General features: G+C 40.5%; 1 protein-coding gene across 2 annotated transcripts in view; it reads left to right on the forward strand.

Annotated features, from left to right (window-relative positions):
- Positions 1 to 16,767: 16,767 nt before the first annotated feature.
- The window catches only part of BMERB1 (bMERB domain containing 1), a 321,627-nt gene continuing 311,888 nt past the window's right edge, over positions 16,768 to 26,506 (forward strand). Inside the window, exon 1 of one of the 2 annotated variants that reach the window (XM_073647679.1) lies at positions 16,768 to 17,159. In XM_073647679.1, the coding sequence (XP_073503780.1) occupies positions 17,042 to 17,159 (118 nt within the window). In that variant the 5' untranslated portion in view covers positions 16,768 to 17,041. The remainder of the gene's footprint in view (positions 17,160 to 26,506) is intronic. The other variant, XM_073647680.1, reaches the window with a different exon arrangement.

Genomic DNA, 26,506 nt, shown 5'->3' on the forward strand with positions numbered 1-26,506 from the left:
CTACATTATGGTCAGAACCTTCTGCGTCTGGTCCTGGATCCGACTCATAAAGATTCTGGGCATCAGTGCAGATCATTTCCTCGTCTGGATTCACAGAAGCGCTGGAGTCGACCTCTGATTCCCAGGCTATAGTATGAGTAAACAGCTCTGCAGACTCAACCATCTGTTCTACCTCATACTCAGACGGGCAGCTGGAGATTTGGGAGCTGTGAGGAAGCAAGTGCGATTGGGGTGACACCTTTGAGGACTGGAGTATTTGTGATGTTGAAGTTGATGTGGAGGAGAGCCCACTTAAAGGAGCACTTGATATCCGTTGAAGCACCTGCTGTTTTTGTGCCTCATCTGGAATTTGTAGCGATTGGCGTGGCCGTAAGAAAGGGATCTTATCACATTGTCCGCTAAAAGAAGTAGACATTTTAGTTTGGCTGGAAGATGGTCTTTCTTCTGCAGATGTTACTGTTGCTTTAACACCTACCCCACGGACACAACCTTTTTTCCCCTTCCCAACACGCCTATTCCCCTTTCCACCAGCAGCAGGCCTTTTTCCACTCATTTTGGTGGTTAACTAATTCACAACTCTGGAGTTGTTTGCACAAAAAAACAATGGATGGGAACCGAGCAGAGCTGAGTGGCCAAACTGTGGTATTAGGCCAAAACTATTGGCTGGGTTAGATGCAGAAAAAAATTATATTCAATTTGCAACCTGATGGAGGTCAGTATAGATGGACTAATAGAACAAGTCCCACACACAGCTAGAAGCCCAAATATTTTTTCAGAGGTAGATGCAGAAAAAAATTGTATTCAGTTTGCAACCTGATGGAGGTCAGTATAGATGGACTAATAGAACAAGTCCTACACACAGCTAGAAGCCCAAATATTTTTTCAGAGGTAGATGCAGAAAAAATATATATTCAGTTTGCAACCTGATGGAGGTCAGTATAGATGGACTAATAGAGAAAGTCCCACACACTGCTAGAAGGCCAAATATTTTTTCAGAGCTAGATGCAGACAAAAAATTATTTTTAATTTGCAACCTGATGGAGGTCAGTATAGATGGACTAATAGAGAAAGTCCCACACACTGCTAGAAGGCCAAATATTTTTTCAGAGCTAGATACAGAAAAAAATTATATTCAGTTTGCAACCTGATGGAGGTCAGTATAGATGGACTAATAGAACAAGTCCCACACACAGCTAGAAGCCCAAATATTTTTTCAGAGGTAGATGCAGAAAAAAATTATATTCAGTTTGCAACCTGATGGAGGTTAGTATAGATGGACTAATAGAGAAAGTCCCACACACTGCTAGAAGGCCAAATATTTTTTCAGAGCTAGATGCAGACAAAAAATTATTTTTAATTTGCAACCTGATGGAGGTCAGTATAGATGGACTAATAGAGAAAGTCCCACACACTGCTAGAAGGCCAAATATTTTTTCAGAGCTAGATGCAGAAAAAAATTATATTCAGTTTGCAACCTGATGGAGGTCAGTATAGATGGACTAATAGAACAAGTCCCACACACAGCTAGAAGCCCAAATATTTTTTCAGAGGTAGTTGCAGAAAAAAATTATATTCAGTTTGCAACCTGATGGAGGTCAGTATAGATGGACTAATAGAGAAAGTCCCACACACTGCTAGAAGGCCAAATATTTTTTCAGAGCTATATGCAGAAAAAAATTATATTCAGTTTGCAACCTGATGGAGGTCAGTATAGATGGACTAATAGAACAAGTCCCACACACAGCTAGAAGGCCAAATATTTTTTCAGAGGTAGATGCATATAAAAATTATTTTTAATTTGCAGCCTGATGGAGGTTAGTATAGATGGACTAATAGAGAAAGTCCCACACACTGCTAGAAGGCCAAATATTTTTTCAGAGCTAGATGCAGACAAAAAATTATTTTGAATTTGCAACCTGATGGAGGTCAGTATAGATGGACTAATAGAGAAAGTCCCACACACTGCTAGAAGGCCAAATATTTTTTCAGAGCTAGATGCAGACAAAAAATTATTTTTAATTTGCAACCTGATGGAGGTCAGTATAGATGGACTAATAGAGAAAGTCCCACACACTGCTAGAAGGCCAAATATTTTTTCAGAGCTAGATGCAGATAAAAATTATTTTTAATTTGCAACCTGATGGAGGTCAGTATAGATGGACTAATAGAGAAAGTCCCACACACTGCTAGAAGGCCAAATATTTTTTCAGAGCTAGATGCAGAAAAAAATTATATTCAGTTTGCAACCTGATGGAGGTCAGTATAGATGGACTAATAGAACAAATCCCACACACAGCTAGAAGCCCAAATATTTTTTCAGAGGTAGATGCAGATAAAAATTATTTTTAATTTGCAACCTGATGGAGGTCAGTATAGATGGACTAATAGAGAAAGTCCCACACACTGCTAGAAGGCCAAATATTTTTTCAGAGCTAGATGCAGACAAAAAATTATTTTGAATTTGCAGCGTGATGGAGGTCAGTATAGATGGACTAATAGAGAAAGTCCCACACACTGCTAGAAGGCCAAATATTTTTTCAGAGCTAGATGCAGAAAAAAATTATATTCAGTTTGCAACCTGATGGAGGTCAGTATAGATGGACTAATAGAACAAGTCCCACACACAGCTAGAAGCCCAAATATTTTTTCAGAGGTAGTTGCAGAAAAAAATTATATTCAGTTTGCAACCTGATGGAGGTCAGTATAGATGGACTAATAGAGAAAGTCCCACACACTGCTAGAAGGCCAAATATTTTTTCAGAGCTATATGCAGAAAAAAATTATATTCAGTTTGAAACCTGATGGAGGTCAGTATAGATGGACTAATAGAACAAGTCCCACACACTGCTAGAAGCCCAATATTTTTTCAGAGGTAGATGCAGAAAAAGATTATATTCAGTTTGCAACCTGATGGAGGTCTGTATAGATGGATTAATAGAACAAGTCCCACACACAGCTAGAAGCCCAAATATTTTTTCAGAGGTAGATGCAGAAAAAAATTATATTCAGTTTGCAACCTGATGGAGGTGTGTATAGATGGATTAATAGAACAAGTCCCACACACAGCTAGAAGCCCAATATTTTTTCAGAGGTAGATGCAGAAAAAAAATATATTCAGTTTGCAACCTGATGGAGGTCAGTATAGATGGACTAATAGAGAAAGTCCCACACACTGCTAGAAGGCCAAATATTTTTTCAGAGCTAGATGCAGACAAAAAATTATTTTTAATTTGCAACCTGATGGAGGTCAGTATAGATGGACTAATAGAGAAAGTCCCACACACTGCTAGAAGGCCAAATATTTTTTCAGAGCTAGATGCAGATATAAATTATTTTTAATTTGCAACCTGATGGAGGTCAGTATAGATGGACTAATAGAGAAAGTCCCACACACTGCTAGAAGGCCAAATATTTTTTCAGAGCTAGATGCAGAAAAAAATTATATTCAGTTTGCAACCTGATGGAGGTCAGTATAGATGGACTAATAGAACAAGTCCCACACACAGCTAGAAGCCCAAATATTTTTTCAGAGGTAGTTGCAGAAAAAAATTATATTCAGTTTGCAACCTGATGGAGGTCAGTATAGATGGACTAATAGAGAAAGTCCCACACACTGCTAGAAGGCCAAATATTTTTTCAGAGCTATATGCAGAAAAAAATTATATTCAGTTTGCAACCTGATGGAGGTCAGTATAGATGGACTAATAGAACAAGTCCCACACACAGCTAGAAGGCCAAATATTTTTTCAGAGGTAGATGCATATAAAAATTATTTTTAATTTGCAGCCTGATGGAGGTTAGTATAGATGGACTAATAGAGAAAGTCCCACACACTGCTAGAAGGCCAAATATTTTTTCAGAGCTAGATGCAGACAAAAAATTATTTTGAATTTGCAACCTGATGGAGGTCAGTATAGATGGACTAATAGAGAAAGTCCCACACACTGCTAGAAGGCCAAATATTTTTTCAGAGCTAGATGCAGACAAAAAATTATTTTTAATTTGCAACCTGATGGAGGTCAGTATAGATGGACTAATAGAGAAAGTCCCACACACTGCTAGAAGGCCAAATATTTTTTCAGAGCTAGATGCAGATAAAAATTATTTTTAATTTGCAACCTGATGGAGGTCAGTATAGATGGACTAATAGAGAAAGTCCCACACACTGCTAGAAGGCCAAATATTTTTTCAGAGCTAGATGCAGAAAAAAATTATATTCAGTTTGCAACCTGATGGAGGTCAGTATAGATGGACTAATAGAACAAATCCCACACACAGCTAGAAGCCCAAATATTTTTTCAGAGGTAGATGCACATAAAAATTATTTTTAATTTGCAACCTGATGGAGGTCAGTATAGATGGACTAATAGAGAAAGTCCCACACACTGCTAGAAGGCCAAATATTTTTTCAGAGCTAGATGCAGACAAAAAATTATTTTGAATTTGCAGCGTGATGGAGGTCAGTATAGATGGACTAATAGAGAAAGTCCCACACACTGCTAGAAGCCCAATATTTTTTCAGAGGTAGATGCAGAAAAAAAATATATTCAGTTTGCAACCTGATGGAGGTCAGTATAGATGGACTAATAGAGAAAGTCCCACACACTGCTAGAAGGCCAAATATTTTTTCAGAGCTAGATGCAGAAAAAAATTATATTCAGTTTGAAACCTGATGGAGGTCAGTATAGATGGACTAATAGAACAAGTCCCACACACTGCTAGAAGCCCAATATTTTTTCAGAGGTAGATGCAGAAAAAGATTATATTCAGTTTGCAACCTGATGGAGGTCTGTATAGATGGATTAATAGAACAAGTCCCACACACAGCTAGAAGCCCAAATATTTTTTCAGAGGTAGATGCAGAAAAAAATTATATTCAGTTTGCAACCTGATGGAGGTGTGTATAGATGGATTAATAGAACAAGTCCCACACACAGCTAGAAGCCCAATATTTTTTCAGAGGTAGATGCAGAAAAAAAATATATTCAGTTTGCAACCTGATGGAGGTCAGTATAGATGGACTAATAGAGAAAGTCCCACACACTGCTAGAAGGCCAAATATTTTTTCAGAGCTAGATGCAGACAAAAAATTATTTTTAATTTGCAACCTGATGGAGGTCAGTATAGATGGACTAATAGAGAAAGTCCCACACACTGCTAGAAGGCCAAATATTTTTTCAGAGCTAGATGCAGATATAAATTATTTTTAATTTGCAACCTGATGGAGGTCAGTATAGATGGACTAATAGAGAAAGTCCCACACACTGCTAGAAGGCCAAATATTTTTTCAGAGCTAGATCCAGAAAAAAATTATATTCAGTTTGCAACCTGATGGAGGTCAGTATAGATGGACTAATAGAACAAGTCCCACACACTGCTAGAAGCCCAAATATTTTTTCAGAGCTAGGTGCAGAAAAAAATTATATTCAATTTGCAACCTGATGGAGGTCAGTATAGATGGACTAATAGAATGATGCTATGCCCAAAAGATTTTACTTCACTAAGTGCAGTAAAAAAATTGGTATTCTATACACAGGTGGTATATCTTGCAACACAGATAGGCTACTCCACTGACTAACACACTCTGCAATAGGCCAAAAAGGATTAGCTTTGCTAGATTCAGCCAAATGCTGTGAAAAAAACTTGCACAGCACTGGCACAGACCTGCCTGGCAAAAACTGATAGGAACTGATGTAACCTAGTACTGAAAAGGACTGCAATTACAATTAGTCTTTACTCCCACAATCTATCTATTTAAGAGCACAGACCTGCCTGATAAAAGTCGTAGGAAATGCTGTAACCTAGTCCTTAAAAGGACTGCAATCACAACTATTCCCTACTCCCAAGCTATCTGTAGATTTGTGCGAAAATTGGCTTGAAATTAACAAGGTATAGCGCACACAGCAACAGCGGTGCCGTCTAACACGCAGCTGCAGCAGTGAGAAAATGGTGGCGACGGGGAAAATGGCTTGGTCTTATAGGGCAAGGACATGTGACATACACTGCCAATGACACATGCCCTTGCTTGTGTGAAAAAAAGCACTTCGCTCCGTGTGTGCGCTGCTGATAGGCTGACAGATTGCACCTCCCACTGTAAATGCGGGAAAGAGAAAAAAAAATGGAGATCTTCATTATTCCTGCAGAGATCCATCCCCTGCCCCTCCCCCCACCCCGCTGTACACTCAAACTGCGTATTAACATTAATTTTCATCATTACTAAGAAAAAATCCAGTTATGATTTTGGTGCACGAACAGTTATCGAACATAACCTCGAACAGCCGAATTTTTCTCAAATCGTTCGTGTTCGCCGAATGGCTCGAACACCGCCCAAAACAGCTCGAATTTGAGATTGGCGAACAGTTCGAGTCGAACAACGCTCATCTCTAGTGCTGACGGGCCATAGACTGTAATGATGTAGTCCGAGCAAACGTGCCCTCTTTCGGGAGTGTCCACCTACTGGAGGCGGAAACCCTGACGCAGTCTACTATGTTTGAGTGTCCACATGCAGTAGGCTTACACTCCCGAAAATGATGGACATTAGAGTGCACGTTCGCTTCGTCTGCATCATTACAGTCTATGGCAATGTCGGCATATATGTCCACACCCTGTTTTGCGGGGGATTTCAGACGTATGCCCCGACGGGGACACAGAACGCAATGTGAAAGCAACCTTAGAGTTTATTAATGTGTATGTAGTTCATCTAGACTTTATTGTATGACTTCTCAGTTTTTTTTATCAGTTCTTTTCCTTTATCCTCCATGTTGTTGATGATCCAGATTGCTGTTGTTGCTGCATGTGCCAGTAAAAAAAAGTTAATTCTCCCATAATGTCAGAGTGCTGATGATTCTGTTGAAATCTGCAACAAAATAGGGATTTCCCAATGCAGAGGACCCCATTTAAAAGTGATACCTAAAAACATGAAATATTATCATAGTAAAAATAGAAAAAAAAGATCAACTTTAAAGCACCACTCCAGCGTTTTTTTCTAATTTCACTGCTGGAGTGGTGCTTAAAATCCAAGTCCCCTGCCCCCTGTCTGATGCTTACCTTCCGGCGTTTTCATCTGTTTTTGCCTCTGCTCCGGTCTGTCTCCTGCCGTTTGTGAGCTGTTGGCCACTCCAGTGTTTCATGGAGCGAGCCAGAGGTCACTAATCAATGTAAGTCTATGAGAGCCTCGTTCTGGCCTTTTTCTGGCTTTCATAGACTTGCATTGAGATCATGTAACTTAGCTTCCGAATTCCAGACACTCAAAAGCTGTGCACGCTCACAAGACGGCGCCACGGGACCGGACCAGCGCCGAAAAACGGTGAAGACGCCGGAGAATTACTATGTGACCGGGGGTAGGAGGGCTTATGTTTAAAGTGCCACTCCAGCGGTGAAAAAAAGCAAAACGCTGGAGTGGTGCCTTCAATAAAGAAAAGCTATTCTAATGATCACAGTTGTGTTGTCCACAATTTTTGATAGCTCTGTTCTTAAAGCACCACTCCATTTTTTTTTCATTTCCAAATGTGTTAGTAGTCATATGTGTCATAGACTTACATTGAGAAAGTGATCCCCGGTCTACACAGAAGATGCCATATGAGCTGTCAGGTAAAAAAGCAGTCACATGATGCTGCGGTAGACTGGAGTGGCATTGTAAACTTGCATCCATTCCTGCTTGGTTCCACTTCATCTGTCTGACTGCTCCTAAAATTCCAGATAGTCCAAGTACTCGACCACACGTCTCCACTGGTAAGCTGCACCAATGCTTGGAGTCCATGTGACCCCAGTAACAAAGGCTTAGCAGATGCTCCTCACCGGTTGAGCCTTACAACTCTGCTGTAGAAACAGTATGGTTGGCACTCCGGCTGGATAGTAGTGCTAAGTGGTAGGATGAATATCCAGACAATAATGTACGAAAAACCACTGTACTCCTTAGTTGCAGCCAAGAAAATTTTACTAATCTGTCAACAGGTCATGTTCAAGATTATCACACTTTGCAAAATTGCCAAAGTTTTGGTTTTGGTTTTTGGGTGGGGAACCTCGATCACGACTGGTTAGGAGTAGTGTGGTGGACTCTCAGTGACATAACACCCAGATTGTTTCGACACAATAGAGTTAACATGGAAAGGCATCCTGTGCTGAACTCTGCAGTACTTTATTAAGCTACACTCATGATAAAATCAATTAGAAATTAATTAAAGTAATAAGCGCCAAATTGAACCCCATGGTCATGAATTCTATCAGACTACTTACATATTCATGATCACAGGGGTAGCTTATTCATTTCAATGGTCTCAGTGCAACACTTGATTGATGGACACAGATATTTTATAGCCTTGAGAAGCAAATTCTCCCCCTATAACTTCACACAAATACCTGGGCTGAATTACTTGATGGCCATTGAAACAAAATGATTGGATGAATAACATGCAAGCTGCTTCATACCTCTCTCATGTATGGGTATGGTCAGTCATCAGAAATATCCAAGTCTTTTACAGGAAAATGGTCAGGGCTTCTGAATTCCTATACTGGCCAACAGCCTTGATTTTGTGGGACCATTTTGTAATTTAGGTCACAAAAGGGATGAAGCTCGTTAAATCCACAGGTCCTTAAGACACTTGTGCAATTTTTGAAGTTCCCAAAAAGTGAAGGAACATGTTTAAGTTTGAACTTAATGGACAACATACAATACAAATGATACATAGTCAGAGTGGCCCACCATATTGCCCTAAAATCCCATAGTGGGCCCAGGTAATAGATATCCAATACAACAAAGGTCAATCATTTGCATCTAGAGTCTATTTCGTATGGATTGCTATCATATAAATACACATACAGTACAGTGCTTTGAAAAAGTATTCATGCGCCAAACTTTTTAAAAAAAATTTCACGTTACACCAATAAGCTGAAATGTATTTTGTTGGAATTTTATGTGATATACCAAGACAAAGTAGCAAGTATTTGTTAAGTGTAAATGAAATGATGTATGGTTTTCTAAATATTTAAAAAATGTAAATATGAAAATTGTGACATGCATTTGTATTCAGCCCCCTGTAGTCTGATATCTGTAAATAAACTCCAGAGTGACCAATTGCCTCTAGAAGTCACAGAATTAGTAAACTGAGTCCTTTTGTGTATAATGTATTCTTAGTATAACTACTGTACATCTGTCCTGTGATGGCCTCAGAGGTTTGTTTGAGAACATTAAGGATCAAAGAGCATCATGAAAACCGAGGAACACACCAGACAGGTCAGTGATAAAGCTGTGGAGAAGAGTAAAGCAGGGTTAGGTTATAAAAAAAAAACAGCCATCGTTCTGAAAATGACATGGAGCACTGTTCAATCCATCATCCAAAAATGGAAGGAGTATGGCACAACTGCAAACCTAGCAAGACATGACCGTCCACCATAACTAGCATCATAAGCAAGCGGAGCATTAATTTGAGAAACAGCCAAGGGGCCCATCTGGTCACTCTGGAGGACCTGCAGAGATACACAGCTCAGGTTGGAGAATCTGTCTATAGGACAACCATTAGTCATATACTCCACAAATCTGGCTTTTATGAAAGAGTGGCAAGAGGAAAGTCATTTTTGTAAGTAAGCAATAAGAAGTACCGTTTGCAGTTTGCAAAAAGTCATGTAGGGGACTCAATCAGCATGTGGAAAAAGGTGCTCTGGTCAGATGAGACCAAACTAGAACTTTTTGTGCTAAATTCAAAATGCTATGTGTGGCAGAAAACTAACACTGCACAGCACTCTGAAAACACCATCCCCACCGTCTAACATGGTGGTGCACCATCTTGCTGAGGGGATGCTTTTCTTCAGCAGGGACAGGGAAGCCAGGCAGAGTTGATGGGAAGATTGATGGAGCTAGATAGAGATTTGAGACTGGGGAGTAGGTTCATCGTCCAGCAGCACAATCACCCTAAACATACTGCCAGAGCTACAATGGATGGTTTAGATCAAAGCATATTCATGTGTGTGAACGGCCCAGTCACAGTCCAGACCTAAATCCCATTGAGAATCTGTGTTAAGTCTTGAAAATTGCTGTTCACAGACGCCTCCATCCAATCTCACTGAGCTAGAGCAAGTCTGCAAAGCAGAATGATCAAAGATTTTAGCCTCTAGATGTGCAAAGCTGGTAGAGACAGACCCCAAAAGACTTGAAGCAGTAATTGCAGCCTAAGGTGGTCCTACAAAGTAATGACTCAGGGGGGCTGAATACAAATGCAATTCACAATTTTCAGATTTATATTTTTAAAATTTTTAGAAAAACGTGTATCATTTCCTCTACACTTCACAAATACTTGATACTTAGTGTTGGTATATCACATAAAATCCCAATAAAACACATTTAAATTTGTGGATGTAATGTGAAAAATTGTGGAAAAGTTCGCGGGGCATGAATACTTTTTCAAGGCATACACCCCAAAGCAAAATCTCTAACAAGGCCCCCTTGTCATGGGTCTTTAATAGCATTGGTCTTCAGGTATGGACAAAATGGACTTTTTGAGCCCATCTAGACTCCAGCAGTCACTGTAACCCACTCACCCTCTATAGTTATGCCCATGCATATGGGTTCTTTACATGGAGATTGGCACCAAAGTACAATATCTTATGGTCATCATTGGATGACAGCACTGGTATTTCATAGAAATCTTACACTATATTTGAGCCTACCAGTAATAGAGCACAATCGGCACCCTATTTAAAGGGGTTGTGTCTCGAAGAATGGTCCTATCCATATTCCCAATTAGGGCATATGGATATCAAATAAGAACATACCTCGTTTAGGACCCCCTTATAAGCCTGAAAAAGTGCTGCTCTGTTGAACTTTAGCCATCTTTGCATTACATGGACTCCTAGTCATCCACCATGATACTACATTTACACGGTAATAGCCACTGCAGGGAAAATTCTTGGCTGATGGCAACTTCTCATGGAAAAATCAATTTTTTTCCAGCGGGTGCTAGGATAGAGGGGGGTCACAATTTGAAAGCTGGTGCCTCTCACGAGAAGAACCCACTTTAAGAAATCTGCAGCAGGACTAATATTGACGCTGATGATCTGAATCAACTCACGGTTCATATCAAACAGTATAAATGACATACCGGGGATAAATTGTTTTTCACCTTTTATAGCAGATTCGGAATTCTTGACATTTCCCCAAGAACAACGTAAAACCCTTCTGAGAGAAGTGAAACATGGTGGTCCGCCAACAGCCAAGCAGATCTTCTGCTGAATGTTTGCACAGGGAAGCTCCATACACCAAAACTTTACTGAACTATAAATTTGGGGCTTTTTCAGAGCTATAATTGGATATGTCAAGAGATCTGCAAGACTATGATTACTTGCTCAACAACACTGTGAATGAAAAGATGAAAAGGAAGTAATGCCTCTGGTTTCTATGAATGGAAATGCCGAGGTTGTTCTCGCCCTGGTATAAATAATGCATCAAACTCTGTTATTGATTTCTCCTTCCTGCAACCACAAAAACAGAACAGATAACACTTTTGGTATGTAGGTATAATGTGAAAATCAGGTCTTTATGACAAATGTATTTTTTACTAATTTTTCATATTTTTCACATTATGGTTTCATACCACAATCTATATTAAAAAAAAAAAGAAACCTTACAATTTATAAATTGGCCACTAGGCCTAATAATAGACTCTGACTTCCTGTTGGGTGTATGAATATTAGCAGAAATAGACCGACTCATACCCTATTAATTTATTTTGAAGCATTATCTAAGCATGCAATAATCTGGGCAAAGGTCATTGAGATCGAGGAGGTGAACTGTGCTTATACTTATTGTGAATGGTGGATCTTGTGTTATCTGCTGTATACAGAGGAGTTACCTTTCATTGTAGTCTTGTCTGTGATGATAATGAGACTGCAGAAAAGTGTTTCTGTAAAGATTAGGAAGAATGAGACTCTAAGTGTAAAACTTTAGTCGCCGGTGTCAAAATTTAAAGATTTCTGTTTTTGTTTTTTTTATATAGACAGTGATGTGGAAAAAACTGTGAAAAATAAAAAAAATATGCATTTATCATAAAAACCTCATTTAAACAGCAGGTAATTTTCTGATGACACATTCATTTTAAAAGGGTTATTTCACAAACAACATTAAAGGGGTTGTCCAGCCTTAGGCTACAAGTCTGCAGTCACTCTAGACCAGTCCTGGAAAAATTATTCTGCAATTTTACTATTTAATAGTAATAGTTTATTTCATATGGGGCAAAGAGATCCTAGTGGCACCCATAGTCTTCAGGGCCCGGATGTGGTTGTAACCCCTACACCTACTATTGTTATTCCCCTGCCTGTCATACACTACTTTAAAGAGGTTGTCCACTACTTTATCATTGATATCCTATCCTTACGATATTTCATCAATGTCTGATCAGTCGGGATCCAACACCCGGCACCCACTTCGATCAGTTGTTGTTGGTGTCGGCTATGGTGGCCACCAGCAGGAAATGCTCAATTGCAGAGCTGCTCCACCTTCTGATAGTGGCCAAATCTGGGTACTGCACATCTGCCTCCTATTGATTTCAATAGGAGGCAGATGTGTATTACCCGGATGCGGCCACTATCAGAAGACGGATCAGCTCCGCAGTCGAGTATTTCTGGCCGGCGCCCCTGACATCGAGTACAGCTGATTGGCTGGATGGTGTCGGATCCTGACCGACATTTGTCCTAAAATTTCCTTTGGAGCAAGATTTGTTGCAAAATCAAGAATACCATTTAAACATCATTACAAAAAGCAGTAATTTGAGGCTATACTGTCCTGAAGGTAACTGGTGCGCCAATGGGTTGGCAGCAGCTATGGGGTCTGCTGAAGCCCAGTCAGTATGGCAATACATAGAAAATAGGGGGAAAAAAATTCCAACTCATTGCACAAAAAAACACAAGTCCTGTTGGCAGAAGGGGAGGAAAAATAACAAAAGCAAAAAGGGAAGGGGTTAAATAAGGGCCCATGCAGGTTATTTTGTACTTGGGGCCAGTCTGATACTTCCGCGTGTCTCCGATTTCCTGAGCGGCGTGCACCATTGGATTCCATATATTAATATCTCGGTAGATTTGGCACTAGGGCATTGTACAGCAGTGTGCCTGAGCCCTAAGTATCTCCTAACATTACAGGCGGTGCATTGTCCCCCCACAACTGCACATTAATGAGATTGATAGACTTATAAGCAGAAAAGCCCAAATCAGGGGAACAGTAGCTGTAATTATACGCTGTGCTGACTCCCACACACTAAGCAGTAGGTAATTAAAAGTGCGCAGTGGTAAAATACATCCAGAAATCTGCTGAGGGCCGCACAATAGTTAGGCATAATACCAAAGCCAAAAGACAAATTCACATACATATATCATTGAGCCAAAATTGCGCTTCATAATTTTGTCACAATGTTTCATTCCATTTTATCCGTTCTCTAGGAAAGCTTCTGCGGAGGGCTGTACCTGCTGTACCTGCAATCTACATAATCATATTTTGCAAAAAAAAAATGAACTCAGAGAGACTTTGGCCATTGAATGTATTTTTTAAGAGATTATACGCACTTTAAGCAGCAGGGGGCACTAATGAACAGATAAATATTTGCTTGTTAATGTCAATGTATTCTTTGCAGCATATTACCCAAATAACTCAGTCATATCTCATGGCACAGTACAATGTTAGCAGGGCAGGTATAACCATCTATTTATGTGTCTGTATGTAGATACATAAAAAAAAAATCCATGTATAATGACTCCTGAAGTGGCTTTTATTAATACACCACATTCAGATAGTACAAAGCACATTCCTTCATTCTGACATCGAAACGATTGAAGAAAAAGACTATTGAGATGCTAATAAATTAAAACCCAAAGATCAAGTTCACATGTAGTGAAATCATCACATATGTTTGGTTTACAGGACAAATTATGTGGCTCGGACTGGACCACCGGAGGACAGGTAAATCCCCAGGTGGGCCTTCCATCACACTTAATTTACTATGCACAGACAATACCAACTTCTATTCATTTATTTAACTATTCAGTTTATTATTATACACAAGCATAACTAAATTTGTGACTTAGGGTAATGTAATAATTGCATGTAGTTAAACAGTGGGCAAAGAAAATGGACACTCAGGCTAAGGGTTCGCTCACACTAGCGAGTAGCCAGCATATAACTCGAACGAGTGCTATCCGATATTTTATCCGATAGCACTCGCTCCATTGTTATACTGCAGTATGGAGCAGTGCCGACTAGAGTCAGCATGAGAAACAAAAATCACTCCATACTGCAATTGGCAGCATATATCGGACGGCACACACCCATACAAGTCTAGGGGTGCGTAATAAACATCGGACTGCACTCGGATGTCATCCGAGTGCAGTCCGACTCACATAATAGAGAAATTAAGTTGTCCATCTTCTCCGCACCTGTGATCCTATGAATCGGATCACAGTAAAATAACACTGAGCTCACGCTCGAAGCAGAGTTTGAGCCGAGGGTCACTTGCATACAGCATCTGATTCTTTTGCATGAGAGAATCATCGGATGCTATACGCAACCCTAAAAATGGATGAAAATCAGATCCAGCACTCTAGTGAAAAATTGTCCATTTTTTCTCCCATGCAAAAAAAAAAAAAAATGGGCACCCTAATGTAAATTTTTCTTACATACAACAAATAATTTCAATGTTTGGATATTACAGAAATGCAAAAAGTGATGCAAACATGTATAAATAATGCAGGAAATTCTTTCTCATTTTTTTTGTGGAAAGTTCTGCTCTCCCATGACAGCATTTGATCCCATAAATGCCATGCCGAGTATAGAACAGGCACACTGAGCCATGACACGTGTGTAAGTAAAGCTTGAGGGAATATTCCTACGAATATGGCTGCTGAAAAGGTGCAGATTTGCTGCACATTTCATCCCTTGCAGTTTGTAGTGAGATCCAGATCTCAGATGCGCTCAAAATCCTAATGAGAAAAATGCAAGTAACCTAATTTACCTAATGGTGCAGAAAACCTAGAACATTGAAAACTCACCAAATACTCATCATGAGGACATAGCCTTATTTTTCTGCAAAATAATCTGCAGTGGGAAATTTGTTGCATATTTGCACCAGTTTTGTTGCAGAAATGCACGTGATTTGTTCATACATATGAATGGAGTTTGCAAATTTTATGCAAATGCCACAAAGCAACCTAGTTTAGACTAAGTTCACACTTGCTTCGAAGCCTCCATTGTTGCAAATGTTGTCATTTTTGTAGGAAGAAAAAGCAGAGTATGATGTATTTTTTTCCCGAATGGAAACCAAATACAACCCGTTATAGAGAATGGAGTCCATCTGGCGTCGTCTGCATCTGTCATCTGATTTTTTTGCAGGAGTTTCATATTTCTGTTCCTATAATGGAGAAGAAAAATGGAATGCCGAATACTAGTGTGAACGCAGACTTACATGGAACTGATTCATGGGGGAAGCATAAGTTTAGGAAACGGCGCTACAAACCTGCCAAATGTGAACATACCTTTAAAGCTTTTTGTACAAAGTCAATAAGTTATCTTCTTTCGATTGAATAAGGTTTATTGAACGTTAGGGGAACAGAACTGGGTAATCTCTGGCAGTCCCATAGAGAACAAATGGAGCAGAGGTGAGCATGCTGGACCTCTGGCCAATACAGAAAGGGTGCTTCAGAGCCCCATTCCCACAGCACTGGGGGTCCCAGAGATCAGACCTCCAGCAATCAATAGAGGATAGCATATTAATTTGGAACAAACTCTTTAAAGCATCATTAAACGTAAGTAATTTTTGGCGTAGGTAGCACATCTTTAGTAGTGTTTATCGTGGGGTTCAGGTACGTTCTGAGACCCTCTTGATCAACCAAACTAAGAGGCAGGAGCTCTCAGACTATGCTAAACAGAGCGGAGTAAAGAGAAATTCTGAAGCATAATCTGAGTGCTTTTGCCCCTTAGGGCTTATGCACATGACGGTATTTTTGGTCCGAGTGCGATCTGACAAAACATTGGATCGCACTTAGGCCAGTGTTATTCTATGGGGCCGTGCACATGTCTGCTTTTCTCCTTGAACTGAGCCTTGGACAAAAAAATTGCAGCAGGCCAAGTTTGATCTGATATTCGGATCACACTCGGCCATGCAAGTCATTGAGTCCGGGGAAAACATCGGACTGCACTTAGATGACATCTGAGTGCAGTCCGATTTCCACACACTGACAGAATGGAGAAGATGGAAAATATTTTTTTCTCCATCTATTCCTCATCCAAAAGAATCAGATCACACTCTGATCACACCCTGATCAGAGTGTGATTAGCGTGTGATTAGCATAATCGACCCGATTCTCTTGGAGGAGAACATACGTTGTGTATATATGTGTGACCCTAGCCTTACTTTAAGCTATCAGTGGAGGTCTCAGGACCAGTCCTCCTCCTCTGATTAACACTACTAAACTATATTTAAAGTTTCATTAAGATGCACATAACCAGAACAGGTTTTCATTGTCAAAATGTAATATGTTCATATTCATTCACAGCAAGCAGAGATGTTGAAAAGTCTAAGAAATATAAACAGAATGTATATTAAGTCTTTTTTTTATTATTATTATTTTTACATCAGGTTATAAAAAAAATGCAATTATAAAACCAATTACTCAGCCTCAGCATAATCACTGACATGAGATAAGATCCTAAAGCATGTAAACGGCTCAATCACTGGGACCACAACAGCAGGTGAAGGGTTAACCCCCTGTCCTCTTCTGCGGTACCCAGAAAGAGCACATCTGCGCATGCGTGTAGCATCCTTTCTGCTTTTGAGAGCCCCAGAGGGATGCAGTGATGTCACAAGCCATCCTTGCAGCCCCCCACCCTTCCCCAAATGCTGAGCTGAGGAGCCAAGAGGGAAACATGAGGATGGAGTGAGTGGGAGCAGGAACAGTCCTCCTCCTCCTCCTCACCCTCCCACCCACCTAGCCATCACCTCTCAGCCTACCCACATTCTACATAGCAAGGAATCTCTATAGTGAGGAGCACACAAGCCGAGCAGGAGCCATGCAGACATCCATGGAGTTAAAGAAATCCATCTCTGCCACCTTGGAGACAGACAAGCCAATGAAAAGATATGGAGCAGTGGAGGAGACTGACTGGAAAGCAGGAGGGCTGGGGAGAAGTAAGTGCTGTGCATTCTGATTGCAGCTAAGTGCTGTCCCTGGCAAGGAAGCAGTGATATTAACCATTGTGTGTATAGGATTGTGTCTACACTGCATCCACTGTGCATGGAATACATGCCCAAACTGCAGGTACGCTGCCCATGCTGAGCCTGGCACCTCTGCCCAGACCTGGGCTTCAAAAGGCACCAGGAGCCACTGCACCCACAATTACTTGTAGCTCTGCCCTCAGTCCTGGGCATGCAATATACACAGAGCAACACACTCCAGCTTGATAAAGAAAAAAGATGTATATATATATATATATATATATATATATATGTGTGTGTAATATATATTCATATACATACACATACATATATATATATAGATATATAATACATAAATATAAACCATAACCAAAACAGTGTAATTGTTAGCTGCAAATACACATATAGACAAATATATATATTTATATATATGTATATTCAATATATATATATATATATATATATATATTACATATAGCATTAATATAAACTGACTGCTGTTATACATTATTTTGTTCTCAGTTACACTATATCACAGTGATCCATAGTACTTGATGACATTACATTACTTACTCTACATTGGGACAAATGATGTTATTAGAAGAATTGTGATATGTGACTTAATGTTCAATATTTTTGCTTATCGTAACAAAGTGTATAAACATAATAACAGTGTTATAAGTGTACAAACTTAATAGTAAAAGGGGAGAAGCCCAAAATTCTCTGATTGCAGGTGGTTCAACTTCTGGGACCCGCTGTGAGCCTGAGATTGGGGCTCTGGAACCCAGTGGTTTGTCCCCCAGCGAACAGTAAATTATCTCCTATTTTACAGATAGGGGATCATTTAATATTTGGGGAATAACCCTTTAAACTTGGAACCTGTAATCTGCTGGTATCACTTTGTTCTTACATTTAGAAGAGACTTTTTAGTTTAATATATTTTATAATTTATTTCTGCTCAGTTTTCCATTCCTGGTTCTGAGAGATTTCAGATTATTTTGCACGTACATGTCAGATAATTAGATATTCTGGACTGTTGGATACTACTGGATTAAATGAGTTGAATTATACATAGAGAATAGTTTTTTCTATATAAAAAAAATGCTTCTATTCAAAGAAAATACATAGGATGTCTTTTCTAAAAAGGGGTTGAGCAAGTTGTAAAAGTCAGGGACGGACATAACATTGGTGCAACCTGTGCAGCCGTACAAGGGTCCAAGTTGTTTTTGTCATAAATACAATATTTGGACTGTAAAGGACCCATATACAGTTCTTGCACAGGGACCCTTTTTGGCCTCCTTGGTAAAAGTCATGCACTTGGATAACAATTTTCCATTTGTTTGTGAGTCCAGAAATAGTCTAAACTCATTTAGTCTCTCTTGATACTATCGCCATAACTTAAAGGATTGCCATTTAAAGAAAAAATGATGCTTATATACGGTACATTACTTATATTAAAATACATCAGTTACTAAATGCTCCTTCGATGTCCCAGTTTCATAGTTTGTCCGGGGTCCGGGTTTTTGTATACACAGGAAAGAGTTTCCTATATCAGCACGTGATAGGTATTATGTGTGAATGGGGCTGACTGATTATTTCAGAAATTGAGTCCCCTTTTTCCATCTATGCATTGGCTGAGACACTCTAATGACGCCTTGACACAGGAAACCTTCTCCTTTGACGAGCATAACCCAGAAGTGAAGATGTTAGGACCTGGATCCGATGGTGCAACCGGAACATTGTTGGAGTTCTGCAAAAAAAAAAAAAAGCATAATCAACAACATAAAACTTTTAACTAGAGAACTCCTTTATCGGAGCCATAACTTGTGGTTTGTCCTGATGAAGAAGTCGGATGACTTCGAAACGCGTTGATAATAAACCACACAGAAATATCTCTGGTCTCCTGGAATCTTCAATTGGTTATCAGCAGCAGCACAGCTAACCCATTTCTTTCCATTACTGGTATGACATGTTTGATGGAGACTTGTTTGAACGCTTTTCCACTAACCCTCACTGGTCCTGTTGACTTATAAAGGGTCCATCAGGTTTCTTTCAAGCTTCCATTTTTTTAATGGCAAGAACATCATTGTAAACTGTTTGCTTGCTATAAAAAAGCAGCAAAAAGGAAAGTTGCTGGAGTGAAACACAGTGTGCAACATTTTCTACTCCAAAAGAGTTGTTCTAATGGGTGGAAAGTTGTGTCCTGATATTTTGGTTGGTCGTTATAATGACAGGTATACGTGTTATTGTTACTCTTTAGTGTAATGACCCATGTTCTATATTTTATTGACGGATGTATATTCTTGTTATGTTTCACATATTGCACAGTATATATTTGGCGTTTGTGACATTTTTGCAGACACAAAATAAGGGACGTCTTGTAAAGGGTACACATTGTACATGTGGCCAAGTATTAAAGGGAACCTGTCATGTAAAATAACGCTATTAACCTGCAGATATGAGGTTAATCTGCAGGTTAATAGCACCCTGACACCATGTGGTGCCGGGACTGAGAGCCCCGCTGCCAGGAGGAAATGATCTTTATTCCTCCCGGCAGGCTCGCTCTTCCAGTAATAGGTGTAGCGCCGACGTGCATTCAGACACCAATCTGTGTATGTAGTTAGACGACTGTAACCATGCCTCCGGAACTGACTGACAGCCAGTGCTCTAATACTGAGCTGCTGTCAGTAAGTGCCGGGGGCGCGGTTACAGCCGACGCTCACTATACACTGAGTGATGTCTGAAACTGTACCGACACCACCCCTATGACTGGAAGCCGAACACTGCAGGGGAAAATAAAGATAATTTCCTCCCGGCAGCGAAGCTCTCAGTTCCAGCACAGCGCGGTGTAAGAACCCTTAACTGCAGATTAATAGCCTTATTTTACTTGACAGGTTCCCTTTAACTCCATTGACATCAACAGCAGCCCAAGCAGAATGTGGCCAACATTCCAAAAAAATATACATCTCTGTACATAGTATGATGGTGTTATTGGACATAATATGGTTCTCCTTGTCTGGTTGAAGAGTTTTCCAAAAATATGATAATCCTTGTCTGGTTGAAGAGTTTTCCAAAAATATGTTGATTGCATTGGTGTCCCGCTGCTGGGAACCCCAGTAATCAACTGTAATCATTTGTGGAAACCTTATTGCAAGTGTTTGATTCCTCTGCAGCGCCACCACAGGGAAAAAGAAGCATTGCATGACACCATGAACATGAATAGGCTTTTCTATGTATTGTGCTGAAATGCTGAGTCCTCTAGAGTCAAACTTATTAGTCACCCTGAATGAGTGACTCCTCTCTTTTATTCTAGAGTGTAATAGTGAATGCGTTTTCTAAACCAGAGAACCCCATAGACCCTGGATATCTGCCATTAGATGCTAGACAATTTGGTTGTACAACTATATAGTCCAACCATGTGAAGACCAAAAATAGTCCTGCTGTCATTTGTCAGCACCTCGTACAATGGCAGATACAGTTTGGACTGTCTCGACTGACAATGATGTAATGACCATGGACATTTTTTCCCATCCTTGTTTTCGAGCACCTATATATTTTTTGTGCTGTATACCTGGCGTGGAGCCGTTCCCCTTTCTACCGTTATAATGACAGTTCATTTTGATGATCAGTTATCATAGGCTTCAGTGGGATCATGTAATAGATGGACGATGCGGGTGAGGTGTAATAGCTGGAGAGTTATTATGTTCACGTTCCATATTTAATGAGACTATTTTGAGTAAATTCTTCTGATTCTTGCATTTGCAGCGTGGTGAGTCATCCAGACAAGAGATCACACACAGTAATCAGATAACATTAAATTAACACTTTACGCTACCAGTCATGAACAAATCCCAAAAGAAAACGATATCATGTTGTGAAGCTAACGTCTAATTGGTGTGAGGATGTTATCATGGCAGAGAGAGAGATGAAGAGCAGATCATGTGAACATGAAATACTGTATGTTACCAACAATGCCCATTAGCAGAAACCAGCCAATACCTTTAATCAAAGTTCTTTATACTAATAAAAATATATTTATATATATATATATATTTATTTTTACTTGCATTTTCTACACACCATTGGTGTCAGGGGTGGTAAATGTATGATGGCTGGCAGTGCCGGGACTGATGGCCATAGCTTTATTCTTTCTGCCCCAAAAACAATGAAAGGTATAGTATTACCCATGGAGTTATCACCACTCCATGCAAACTGGAGACATGGAACTTCCATACTCAAGATCAGTGGGGGTTACAGAGGTAGGACCCTTAGTGTCACGCAAGGTGTGGGAAAGACTTAGTGCAACACAAAGGCAAGAGGGAAAGGGAACCCAGACTCTAAGGAAAGGGGGGAGTGGAGACCTCCTAGGCTGATCTAGTATCACCCTGTCTCAACTACCTTCCCTATATTGGTTCTTCACCAATCACCGCACGCGTACCTCGCCCTGTCTTTCCCTGGCGTTTGGCCCTGGCTAGGAAAGGGAGGGGATGAGCGCTAGTCGATCGCCACTGAACACTAAAGACAACAATGCGGAACAAACAGGGGGAAATTCCTTAGCTTTAGTCGACTCCAGACAAATGCTCACACGTCCTCTAGCACCAGAGAGGAAGAAGTACTGCTCTTGCTCAAGCCTTCACAAGGAGTAATGAATATCTCTGGCACCTCCATCTGTACACACCAGGCCAGGGTGTTAATTAGCCAGAGGAAGGTAGCCGCTGGGTCCTAGAGAAACAGCTTCAAGAAGTCTGTAATGCCAAACGAAGAGATCTCCTGCAACCAACTGCAGGGTGACTGTCTGTCACTTCTGACACACCCATGACTCTTAGTGATCATACACGGTCTTTGATAAATGTTGGAAAAAAATAGAAAAAATGTTCATTTAGCTCATCACTCCTGTGTTAGAGATAAGTATCCCAGAAAACTTCCAGGGTAGACAGTCTGTGGTCTCGGTGTGGTGCCAGGAGTATGCGCTGGTCTGGCTTACAGGTCAACTAACTCGCAATGGTCCAAAAGGGGATGTTCTCCAGCACCAAAGGAAAAGGGATGTTTTTCTGCACCATAGGAAAGGAGATGTTCTCCAGCACCAAAGGAAAGGGGATGTTCTCCAGCACCAAAGGAAATAGGATGTTCTCCAGCACTAAAGGAAAGGGGATGTTCTCCAGCACCAAAGGAAAAGGGATGTTCTCCAGCACCAAAGGAAAGGAGATTTTCCTCAGCACCAAAGGAAAGGGGATGTTCTCCAGCACTAAAGGAAAGGGGATGTTCTTCAGCACCAAAGGAAAGGGGATGTTCTCCAGCACCAAAGGAAAGGGGATGTTCTCTAGCACCAAAGGAAAGGGGATGTTCTCCAGCACTAAAGGAAAGGTGATGTTCTCCAGCACCAAAGGAAAGGGGATGTTCTCCAGCACCAAAGGAAATAGGATGTTCTCCAGCACTAAAGGAAAGGGGATGTTCTCCAGCACCAAAGGAAAAGGGATGTTCTCCAGCACCAAAGGAAAGGAGATTTTCCTCAGCACCAAAGAAAAGGGGATGTTCTCCAGCTCTAAAGGAAAGGGGATGTTCTCCAGCTCTAAAGGAAAGGGGATGTTCTCCAGCACCAAAGGAAAGGGGATGTTCTCCAGCACCAAAGGAAAGGGGATGTTCTCTAGCACCAAAGGAACGATGATGTTCTCCAGCACCAAAGGAAAGGGGATGTTCTCCACCACAAAAGGAAAGTAGCTAAAACTTAGCCTTTAATTATATAAGATTAAAAAAAATTGCAAAATGTGCATATTTAAAAAAAATAATAATTCTTACGCATTTTGGGTAGAAAAACCCTTAATCATAGTGGATAAATGTTGCTTAATGTCCAGTCCTTGCAAGCTACCCTGAAAATTAGTACTTAGAAATAAAAATTAACTATTTATAGGGTTATTCCCAAGATATTAGGACCTTACTTATCACTGGGGGTCCGACCTCTGGGACCCCCAGTAATTACTGGAATAGGGTGCTGGAACCTGGAGCAGAGATGCGCAGACTCAACCTCCTCTCCATTTATTGTTTATGGGACTGCTGGAGAAAGTCAATCACATAGCACGGTGGCTCAGTAGTTAGCACTGCAGCCTTGCAGCGCTGGGTTCCTGGGTTCAAATCCCACCAAGGACAACAATTGCAAGGAGTTTGTATGTTCTCCCTGTGTTTGCATGGGTTTCCTCCCACACTCCAAAGACCTACTGATAGGGAATGTAGATTGTGAGTCCCAATGGGGACAGTGCCCATAATGTCTGAATTGTAAAGCTCTGTGGAATATGTTGATGCTATATACATAAAAAGATTATTATTATAGAATATATTTGTTCTTACATAGTTACATAGTTTATAAGGCCGAAAAAAGACAAGTGTCCATCCAGTTCAGCCTATTTCTTGTGCACTGCAGCTATTCCGCAGCGTTGATCCAGGGGAAGGCAAAAAAAAACCATGCGGTATAGGCCAATTTACATCATTGAGGAAACATTCATTTCCCGACTCCAATCTGGCAGTCAGATTAAATCCCTGGATTAATTAACTATCACTAAGCATAAGATGTAATTTTATTGTTCTCAAGAAAGGCGTCCAGGCCTCTCTTGAACTCATTAAGTGAGCTGGACATCACCACTTCCTCTCCCAGAGAGTTCCAGAGTCTCACGGCTCTGACCGTAAAGAATTCCCTTCTATGCTGGTGCAGGAACCTCCTTTCCTCCAGACGCATAGTGTGCCCCCTCGTCTTTGTCACCATCCTTGGTATAAACAGGTCATGGGAGAGATTTCTGTACTGCCCCCTGATGTATTTATACATGTTTATGAGGTCTCCCCTAAGCCTTCTCTTTTCCAATGTAAATAGGCCTAATTTTGACAACCTCTCTGGGTATTCTAGTCCCTCCATTCCCTTTATTACCTTAGTCGCCCTCCTTTGTACCCTCTCTAGCTCCAATATGTCTTTCCTGAGCACCGGAGCCCAGAACTGTTCACAATATTCTAAGTGCGGCCTTACCAGCGCTTTATACAGAGGAAGAACAATGTTCTCATCATATGCCCCTATTCCTCTTCTGATGCATGCCATGACTCTATTTGCCTTCGCAGCTGCTGCCTGACACTGGGCACTCCAATTTAATTTGCTGTTAACCAAGACGCCCAGGTCCTTCTCCATGTCAGATTTCCCCAATGGTTTCCATTTAATATGTATGGGTGACTGCTGTTTTTCTTTCCCATGTGCATGACCTTACATTCATCGGCATTGAACCCCATTTGCCATTTTTCGGCCCAACTCCCCAATTTATCTAAATCCTCCTGTAGCTGTGCCCTATCCTCATCTGTATTAACTACTTTACAAAGTTTAGTATCATCTGCAAATATTGCTATTTTACTATGCAACCCTTCCACTAGATCATTAATAAATATATTAAATAATATAGGGCCCAAGACAGACCCTTGAGGCACCCCGCTAGTAACCCTGACACACCCTGAGCTTACTCCATTGATAACCACCCTCTGCTTTCTATCAGCTATTTACCCACTTGCACACATTATCCCCCAGACCAAGCATTCTCATTTTATATACCAACCTTTTGTGTGGCACAGTATCAAACGCTTTGGAGAAGTCAAGGTATACAACATCCACTGACTCTCCCCGGTCCAGCTGTGAGCTCACCTCCTCGTAGAAGGCGATCAGGTTTGTTTGGCAGGAGCGATCCGTCATGAATCCATGTTGATATGGAGTTAGACAGTTATTATCATTAAGATATTCTACAATAGCATCTCTAAGAAATCCTTCAAACAATTTACCCACAACAGACGTTAAGCTTACTGGTCTATAGTTCCCAGGGTCACTTTTAGACCCCTTTTTGAATATTGGTACCACATTTGCTTGGCGCCAGTCTAGTGTGACAGTCCCTGTCCATAAAGAGTGCTTGAATATAAGATACAGCGGCCTGTCTATCACATTACTTAATTCTTTTAGTACCCGGGGGTGTATGTCATCTGGGCCTGGTGACTTCTCTATTTTGATATTATTTAGGCGTTTCTGAACTTCCTCCTGGGTTAGGTGGGTGATATTTAGCGGAGGGTTTACTTTATCACTCTGCATTTCCTCCGATAATTTGTTTTCTTTTGTGAAAACAGTGGAGAAGAAGCTATTGAGTAGGTTTGCTTTACCCTCATCGCCCTCTATGATTTTACCCAGGTTATTTTTCAATGGGCCAACTCCATCAGTTTTAATCCTTTTACTGTTTATATAGTTAAAGAACAGTTTGGGATTCGTTTTACTTTCCTTGGCAATTAGTCTCTCTGTCTCCTCTTTTGCTATTCTTATTTGTTTCTTACAGATTTTGTTTTTTTCCCTATAAGATATTAGCGCTTCCTCGCTGCCTTCTTGTTTAAGTTTACCGAAAGCCCTTTTTTTGTTTTTCATTGCCCTCTTGACTTCCTTATTTAGCCACATTGGCTTCCTCCTATTCCTAGCCCTTTTATTCCCATAAGGTATGTACCTTCTACAGTGACTATGTAGGACTGTTTTGAAAATTTCCCATTTTCTATTACTGAAGATACTATCCCTGTCTGTGTCTAACTAAGGCTTACTAACTGATTGCCAATCCAACACACAAACATTACTTTTCAAAGCACATCTAAAAGGCCTAGTTATATGTTTTTGTTTGCAAATATATTCTTAAAGGGAATCTTTCACCAAGTTTTTGCTACCCTATCTGAGAGCAGCATAATGTAGGGGCAGAGACTCTGATTTCAGCGATGTGTCACTTACTGGGCTAGTGACTGCAGATTTCATAAAATCACAGCTTTATATGCTGCAGATCTAGCGGTTCTCTGAATGCTGAGCTCTGTATAACCCCGCCCCCAAACCTGATTGGCTGCTTTCTGTGCACACTGTGCATGGGCAGAAAGCTACTAAACAGTGGTGGGGGCGTCTTTGGACTACCTGGTAGCAAGCCAATTAGTCCTCTTATGATTTTATAAAAAACTACACTAAGCTGGCCAGTAAGTGATTCATCGCTGGAATCAGAATCTCTGACCCTACATTATGCTGTTCTCAGATTATGTATCAAAAACCTGGTGACAGATTCCCTTTAAGAAACTCATGTTGACACCTACCAAATCTATGCAGATGTGGTCAGATAAGCAATATACAGTAAATTGTATCAATTTGTATAACCAAATAGCTTGTACACCACGGGAAAATATTTAGTCACTGATGTGTTTCATCACTTGGAGGATTCCTCTGTGTCTTTACAAGCTTATGAACAAGCCCTCGTCTGCGGAGTGTGAAGATTTTTCAGTGTTACAGCTGTCAA

Source organism: Phyllobates terribilis, unplaced genomic scaffold (assembly GCF_046119375.1).
Source record: "Phyllobates terribilis strain yellow unplaced genomic scaffold, ASM4611937v1 Scaffold_9__5_contigs__length_417890890, whole genome shotgun sequence".
NCBI lineage: Eukaryota > Metazoa > Chordata > Amphibia > Anura > Dendrobatidae > Phyllobates > Phyllobates terribilis.